The 8389-nt window shown below is 49.7% G+C and overlaps 1 protein-coding gene across 1 annotated transcript; it reads left to right on the top strand.

Moving 5' to 3' along the window:
- The first annotated feature begins 311 nt into the window (after positions 1–311).
- TCTEX1D2 (Tctex1 domain containing 2) lies at positions 312–8102 on the top strand. The gene is made up of 5 exons (XM_015425272.1): positions 312–454; positions 2989–3122; positions 3297–3366; positions 4538–4601; positions 7546–8102. Exons 1-5 carry the CDS (start codon positions 366–368, stop codon positions 7591–7593), a joined length of 405 nt encoding a protein of 134 aa, XP_015280758.1. The 5' UTR covers positions 312–365; the 3' UTR covers positions 7594–8102.
- The last annotated feature ends 287 nt before the right edge of the window (positions 8103–8389 follow it).

Below are 8389 nucleotides of genomic sequence, written 5' to 3'. Positions count from 1 at the left end.
GCAGCAAGGAAGCATGAACATTCGATCTGAAGGGAAAGTGCCTCATTGGCCTCTACAGAAGTAGGGCGGTGTCGCTCTAGGCTCTCCACCTCTACGGTGACAGGGCTCTGCGTCGTGCGTGCTGGGCGCTCGAGCGGAAGGCCGGAAGAGTCGAAAAGCCCCTCTAGCCTTTTTTTCTACCTCCCCCGTATAAGGTAGGCCTGGTACCGTCTCTATGGCTTTTAACCGGAAGTGCGGTCCGCTTGTCCGGCCGCTCTACCCTTCATTTAAATCTATGGTCCCACGACGCCAGTAGTAGGCGCCGCGGCCTAGGTGGTTGCCATGGCGACAGAGGCGGGCGTGGGGGCGCGGCGGAGGCCTCGGCCATGGGGGAGCCGGCGTTGACCTCGGCCCTGAAGTCCCCGGGGAGCCCCTCCAACCGCGCCTATTGCCTGCGGCCGGCCTTCCACCACAAGTCAGTCGAGGGGCAGGGCTGGTTGGTGACACTTCCACCCCCACCTTCCCGGGTTTATTTCATCTTAATTGTAAAATTTGGGGCAGGGGTGTGTGTGCGCGCGCTTAATTTGGTTGCGAGTTTTAATAAATGAGACTTCTGGGGTTCAAGATGCTTTGCAGCCCTGCAAGGTTGGCCAGCCCCGTTCCTACAAACCTCCCCCCCCCCCCAATCTTGGGGAAAGAAGGGGGAAAAGGGGGGGGGGGGGGAGGCTCAGGGGGCCGTTGCCAAGTTTGGGTTGGAAGATTTGATGGTGGTGGAACTAGAGATGTGAAATTTCCGGAAAGTTTGAAAAAAATTGATTATGGGACATTTTATTTTAACATGATGAATAAAATATTTTAAGATAAGATGTTCAAATATTTTCCAAATCATTTCTAAAAAATACGTATGGTATCAGATTGATCTAATCGCTGTGCACTGAGGACAAGCAAGTCCTAGGTTACAAACGGAACTCTCCAATGCAAGAACAAGATGTATTTCTTCCTTTAGGAGGTGCTGTTGTCACAAGAAAAGAAAAAGGTTTCGGTTTTGTTTTTGCATGTGGGTGGGTATTCTATTTGTAATAATTGTTTGGATACACTATGTTTTTAATATGCTAGTTAAAAATGTCCATAGTCATATTTTATGTTCCTAAAGTAACAGAATGACTTTCAATCTGGAAAGGAAAAATGCTCAGGTAGCATTTTTTTTCCAATTTTTCCGAAAAATTCTGTTTTTTTCCCGAGCTTCAAAATTTTCGGAAATCTTACATCTCTAGCTCGGATCCAGCAGAATGTTTCCACGGCTGACGGATTTCCACCAGAGGAGTTGTTTTCAGAGGGCAGCCATTTTGGTCTGCAGTTGAAGAGCTTGGTTGGAGTCCAGTTGCACCTTAGAAATCTGGCAGAGGGAGCTCTGACTCTCGGAAGCCTATGTCCCAAAAATCCTTTTGGTCTCTACGGTGCTCACGGACTCAAATCTAAGCCCCATCAGTGGAGTGTGGGGTTTTTTGCCTCCTCCTACTACTATAGCCCATGATACCCCCTGAAATGCAAGTCCTGTGATACAAGAGATACAGTGACAATTACAGACTCTTTGTTAGGAAAGTGACTGAGAATAAAATGGCTGATATTGTAATGCCCCTGGATAGATCTATGGTGTAGCCTTATTTAGAATCCTGTGTACAGTTCTGGTCCCCGTATCTCAAAAAGGACAGTGCAGAGCTGGGAAGAGCACACAGGAGGGCGACAGAGATGATGTGAGGGGGGGTGTTGGAGGATCTTCCCTAGGAGGAGAGAAGGAGGAGGAGATTGGATTTATACCCCGCCCTTCACTCAGAGTAGTTTAAAATCTCCTTTTTCCCTTCCCCTCCCCACAACAGGCACCCTGTGAGGTAGGTGGGGCTGAGAGAGCTCTGGCAGAAACGGCTCTTTTTCAAGAACAGCTCTTATCAGAACTACGGCTTGCCCAAGGTCATCCAGCAGCTGCAAATGGAGGCGTGGGGAATCAAACCCGGTTCTCCCGGATTAGACTCCACGCACTTAACCACTACATCGTCACAAGGAGATCCAGTTTGGTGCAGTGGTTAAGTGCGCGGACTCTAATCTGGGAGAACAGGGTTTGATTCCCAACTCCTCCACTCGCAGCTGCTGGATGACCTTGGGCAAGCCATAGTTCAGACAAGAGATGTCCTTGAAAAAGAGCCGTTTCTGCCAGAGCTCTCTCAGCGCCGCCGACCTCACAGGGTGTCTGTTGTGGGGCGGGGAAGGGAAAGGAGTTTGTGAGCCACTCTGAGACTCCTGGGTAGTGAAGGGCGGGGTATAAATCCAATCTTCTTCTTCTCTACACCAAACTGGCTAGAGAGTCTGGAACTTTTCAATTTAGAAAACAAGACTAAGGGGGGGACATGATAGGGGTTGATAAAATTATGCATGGGTCGGAGAGAACTGACAAAGAGAACTTTTCTCACTATCCAAACATTTTAAAGGGCATCCAGTGAAGCTGACGGGCAGTAGATTCAGGATAGACAAAAGGAACGACTTCCTTACACAGCAAGCGTTTCAGAATGTGAAATTTGCTGCCAGAGGCTGTAGTGATGGCCACAGGAATAAACAGCCTTCAGAGAGGATTAAATAAATTCGTGGAGGAGAGGTCTATCAGTGGCCACTAGCCATGGTGACTAAATGGAACCTCCATGTTGAGAGGCAGTCAACCTCTGAATCCCAGTGATGGAAGGCAACATCAGGGGAAGGTCTTAGCCTCTGTGCCCTGTTGTTGGCCCTCCAGAGGAACCGGTTGGCCACTGTGTGAGACATGATGCTGGACTAGATGGACCACTGGCCTGATCCAGCAGGGCTCATGTGATGTTCTTATGAAGGCCTCGGCCTCTATGCCCTGTTGTTGGCCCTCCAGAGGAACTGGTTGGCCTCTGTGTTAGACAGGATGCTGGACTAGATGGGCCACTGGTCTGATCCAGCAGGGCTCTTCTGATGTTCTGTCTTCCCTCCTGTTAGATTCCGCTCCTCTATTGTGAAAGAGTGCATCCACGTGGTGTTAAAGGAGGAGCTAGCCGGTGTGCAGTACAGCCCTGACGAAATCCCTTCCATCACCAAACAGCTATCCGAGAAAATCCGAGATACCTTGAAAGGTAATGTCTCATCTTTTCCAACTCTCCTTCATCTTTCTTCTCTCTGTCTCCCTCCCTCCCTCTCCATGGATGTTCTTTTTCCTCCTATTCTAACATCCAGATTTGCTATGAGCATGCGGGAGGAGATCTCTCCATCCTTTCTAATTTGTTTGGTTCCCTTCTCTCTGTTTGCAGAAAAAGGATTTCACCGATACAAAATAGTGGTGCAGGTGGTGATTGGAGAGCAGAGAGGCGAGGGAGTGAAGTAAGTTCAATTCCTTTTCTGCAGCAGAGTCCTGGAAAATCTCCTCCTTAGAAAGTTAATTAAAGTTAATGGTGAAGAAAGCATCTGAGCTTCCATTTATCTGTTGTGCAGCTTAAGCTAAATTCAACAACATCCCCTCTAAAAACGATTTTGTGATCTGTTGTCAAGTTGCATCATGGCTGAGCAATACCCAAGGTGATTAGATAGTAAAGGTTATTTGGTGTAACTAATATTATGTTTTTGCAGCATCTGGAATGTAGCTATATACATCCTCATTTATTTATTTTTCTTTCTCCGTACATTGTCAGACTCTTGGACAAATCAGTTCTCAACACCATTCACTTCAAGGAAGGATAAGTTTATTGAGACAGTGATAGGATCCAGCCAGTACACTGGCTGTGTTAGGACTGAAAGTGGAGGCGTGAAAGCCATAGCTATACAAGGTTCAAACAGGGACACTAAAAGGCTGCGAGCCAATCACCCCCAGGTACTCCACCCGCCCAAACCAACGACTGTCTGTTGCCACCTTGGTGACATCCCCCCCCCAACACGTAGACAAAAGCCAGACGGTGTAAACTGAGACTCAAGGCCGGCGGATGTTCCCAGGCAAGCAGCAATCTACTTCAAGCCAGTTTGGCATTGTGGTTAAGTGCGCAGACTCTAATCTGGTTTGAACCAGGTTTGATTCCCCACTCCTCCACTTGCACTTGGCTGGATGACCTTGGGCAAGCCATAGTTCTGACAAGTGCTGTCCTTGAAAGAGCAGTCCTCGAAAGAGCTCTCTCAGCCCCGCCTACCTCACAGGGTGTCTGTTGTGGGGAGGGGAAGGGAATAGAGTTTGTCAGCCACTCTGAGACTCTTGAGTAAAGGGTGGGGGTATAACTCCAATCTCTTCTTCAAAGCATTTGAAAGCAAAAGCCTTTAGAATTCACACTCTCTTGACACCCCCCCCCCCGACTTCTATGGCAAGCGAGCAATACAGTGGAAAGCGAGTTTGACAGACATGCAGTCTGATTTCCCCCCAGCAATTTTCACACAGATCAGGAGACCCGAAAGAGGGGAACGTTCACTCATTGCCCCCTGGGAAACGAAATAATATTCAAATGTTGATGGTTGTCACCAACAGATACTTTTGCCTCCTTCACAAACGGTTCCCTGTTTATTTCTTCAGCATGGCGGCCCGATGTTTCTGGGACGCAGACACAGACAACTACGCTCAGGACGTTTTCATAAATGTAAGTGAAATTTCTGCCCCGACCTGGACTGGCCTCGGCCAGCCCGATCACATCAGCTCTTGGAAACTAAGTCAGCCCGGGTTAGTATGGGGAGACTACTCAGGAAGCCCAGGGTTGCTGCACCGGGGCGGGCAATGGCAAACCACCTCTGTTCATCTCCTGTCTTGAACTGGATGGCCCAGACTATACCCTGATCTCATCCCATCTCGGAAGCTAAGCAGGGTCGGCCCAGGTTGGTATGTGGGTGGGAGACCGCTTGACAGAGAGAGAGAGAGAAGTGCAAAGTCCCACACTTAGGTACAAAAAATCAAAGGCACAGATATAGAATGGGAGGGACTTGGCTTGACGGCAGCACATGTGAAAGGGATCTAGGTGTTCTGGTTGATCACGAGCTAAACATGAGCCTGCAGCGCGATGTGGCTGTGAAGAAAGCGAATGCAATCTTGGGATGCATTCACAGAAGCATCGTGTCCAGATCACGGGAGGTGGTCTTTCCGCTCTATTCTGCTATGGTCAGGCCCCGCCTGGAGTCCTGTGTCCAGTTTTGGGCACCACATTTTAGGGAGGATGTTGACAAGCTCGACCGTGTCCAGAGAAGGGCAACCAGGATGGCGAGAGGGTTGGAATCCAAGTCTTATGAGGAAAGGCTGAAAGAGTTGGGTCTGTTTAGCCTGGGAAAGAGAAGACTTAGAGGGGACATGATTGCAGTCTTCAAGTATCTGAAGGGCTGTCATGGAGAAGGTGGAGCAGATCTATTCTCTCTTGCTCCGGATTGCAAGACTAGATCTAACGGGTGGGAATTACAAGGGAATTACCGGCTAAATATCAGGAGAGACTTCCTAACTATAAGAGGGGTTGAGCAGTGGAACAGTCTGCCTCGCGAGGTGGTGGATGCTCCTTCGCTGGACGTTTTCAAGCGGAGGCTGGACGACCACCTTTCGGGTATGTTGTAGGGCTCTCTTCCGGCTGTGCTCCTGCAGAGTGCAGGGGGTTGGACTGGATGACCTGTAAGGACCCTTCCAACTCTAACATTCTACGATTCTAAGGAAGTCCAGGGTCCCTATGCGGAGGCAGGCGGTGGCAAACCACCACTGAATGTCCCTTGCCCTGAAAACACTACGGGGTTGCCATAAGTCAGCCCTGAAAACACTACGGGGTTGCCATAAGTCAGCTAAGACTTGATAGCGGTTTCCTCTGATGTGGACAGCCCAAGCTGGCCTGATCTTGCCATATTGTGGAAGCTAAGCAGGATCAGCCCTGGTTAGTGCTTGGGTGGACCAGCAAGAAAATCCATGGTTGCTACGCAGAGGCAGGCAGTGGCAAACCGCCACTGTTCGTCTCTTACCTTGAAAACCCTAATGGGTCACCCTAACTCAGCTGTGATTTGATGGCACTTACCACCACCGTGTAGCCGCGGTGCCTCAGAGGTTAAGACGCTGAGCTGCAGACCAGAAGGTCCATAGTTCGGACAGTTCGAGACCCGAGTGCCGCTTGACGGAGTGAGCTCCCATCTCTGGCCCCAGCTCCTGCCAACCTAGCAGTTCGGAAGCAAGAAATTGCAAGTAGATAAATAGGTACCACTTCGGTCGGAAGGTGACAGCGTTCCATGCGCTTCAGCGGCTAGTCATGCCAGCCACATGACCATGGGGAAGTCCTGGGACAGTGCTGGTTCTTCGGCTTGGAAACGGAGATGAGCACTGCCCCCTAGAGTCGGATTCAACATTGTACTGTCATACTTAGAGTAACATCAGTAAAAGAGCAGAAAGAGCCCTGCTGGATCAGACCAGTGAGAGTCCATCTAGTCCAGCGTCCTGTCTCACAGTTGCCAACCAGTTCCTCTTGAGAGCCAACAACAGGGCACAGAGGCCGAGGCCTTCCCCATATGCAAAAGAACCTCCTCAGCTGCAGAATGCTTTGATGACTCCAAAGCATTATGGGGGGGGGGGGGGGGGGGGCATGGACATCCACAGTTACCTGTCTAATGTGATGATGTGTGGGGGAGAGGCAACTACCTGCTAATAAAGATAAAGGTTCCCTTGCTCGAAAGCCAGTCGAATCCGACTCTAGGGTTGCGGTGCTCATCTCCGTTTCAAAGCCGAAGAGCCAGCGCTGTCCGAAAATGTTTCCGTGGTCATGTGGCCGGCATGACTAAACACCAAGGCGCACAGAATGCTGTTACCTTCCCACCGAAGTGGTACCTATTTATCTACTTGCAATTTCTTGCTTTCGAACTGCTAGGTTGGCAGGAGCTGGAACTAGAGACAGGAGCTCACTCCGTCATGCGGCACACTCGGGTCTCGAACTGCTGAACTACTGACCTTTCACAACTTGCAGTTCAGCGTCTTAACCACTTGAGCCACCGCAGCTTTACCTGCTAATGGCAAAGCTTTAATCAGACAACTGTACCAAAGGCTGGACAACACATCCAATTGCTATGTCAGATTACATAGGGTAGTCATTGAAATTCATAAACACAATTTCAACGGGAAAGAAGAGAGTTTAAAAATAAATAGGGCATGGTTTTCCTCTCCTGAAAAACACAAAAGGCTCTACATCTTACAATAGTGCTACAGATAAGATTAGAATTTCAACAGCCAATCCACATGCAAAAGAACCTCCTCAGGAAAGCTCCTCCATTAGCATGTTCACAGCCTGGGGAACTCCTACAAGATAATGACTCAGCCCTACCCCACCTTCCTGAGTCGATATAAATTTCCTGCCTCCCATTTTCCTTCTCACCTCGACACAGAGAGTACTCCATCTTTCTGTGTTGTACCTCTGAGGATGCCAGTCACAGCTGCTGGCAAAACGTGAGGTTCCTACAATGCCAAGACCACGGCCAGACAGCCCGGAAAATCTACCACAACTAAAGCTCTTGGCGTCTCTTTCTGTTCTGCCTCTGGGCCTCGTTTCTCCCTGATCCTCCTTCCTCTTGTTTCCCCAGGACAGCCTCTTCTGCGTGGCAGCTGCCTTTGGCTGTTTCTACTACTGAGGCCAGGAGAGGAGCTCCGGGAAGAATGTGCTGCCGTTCCAGAGAGATCCACGGAGCCCCGTGTGCTCAGTGCTGCTGCTTCAGACCTTTGGGTGCTCCTCTGTGCAAAGCAAGCTGGGTTTTTTTGTTTTTTTAAGGTGATCTTGCGAAATATTCCAGACTAAATTCTGTTCCGGCTTTTAAGGTAGAGCCTGGGCCCGCTCCGTCAGGAAGTTCTCCCGCGCAGTCCGGTTGAAATTATTAGAAGCCGAGCAGCTCCTATTCAGTCGCGCTTCTGCAGGAGAACTTCCCAATGGATTGAACCCAATCGCTGACGTAGAACTGACAGACTGGTGTAAAATGGGACCAATCCCGAGACAGCCATCACTGACTCGTGGAATTACCGCTTGCAGATCTGCTCTGTAGTTCAACTGCTGAACAGACTCCCGGTGGGTTGCAGTGCCCCTGGAGACTTCATGAGAAATGTAACTTAGGACATTGTATAATTTTCATTTTTTAATATATATATTTCTCCCTATGAGTTTATCCTGTTTCTGACCCAGCTCTCAAACACATGGAGCTGCCTTCTTCTCATTTGGACCATTGGTCCCATCAAGGTCAGTATTTCTCTACTCAGACTGGCAGCCGCTCTCCAGGGTCTCAGGCGGAGGTCTTTCCCATCACCTGCTGCTCGGTCCTTTTAGCTGGAGATGCCATGGATTGAACCTGGGACCTTCTGCATGCCAGGCAGAGGCTCTTCCACTGAGCCACGGCCCCTCTTTACATCTCTCCAGGGTCTCAGGCGGAGGTCTTTCCC

This window comes from Gekko japonicus, unplaced genomic scaffold (assembly GCF_001447785.1).
Source record: "Gekko japonicus isolate JY-2015 unplaced genomic scaffold, Gekko_japonicus_V1.1 scaffold2, whole genome shotgun sequence".
NCBI classification, from domain to species: Eukaryota; Metazoa; Chordata; class Lepidosauria; order Squamata; family Gekkonidae; genus Gekko; species Gekko japonicus.
Note: the sequence above shows the minus strand (reverse complement) of the source record. Positions and strands in the feature narration are given on the sequence as shown.

Excerpts from the sequence above, each read along its gene's own strand:
- TCTEX1D2 (XM_015425272.1), top strand. The coding sequence starts at position 366 with ATGGGGGAGCCGGCGTTGACCTCGGCCCTGAAGTCCCCGGGGAGCCCC. Across the intron at positions 3,123-3,296 it reads AATCCGAGATACCTTGAAAG|AAAAAGGATTTCACCGATAC; the intron begins GTAATGTCTCAT and ends CTCTGTTTGCAG. Across the intron at positions 3,367-4,537 it reads CAGAGAGGCGAGGGAGTGAA|CATGGCGGCCCGATGTTTCT; the intron begins GTAAGTTCAATT and ends TTATTTCTTCAG.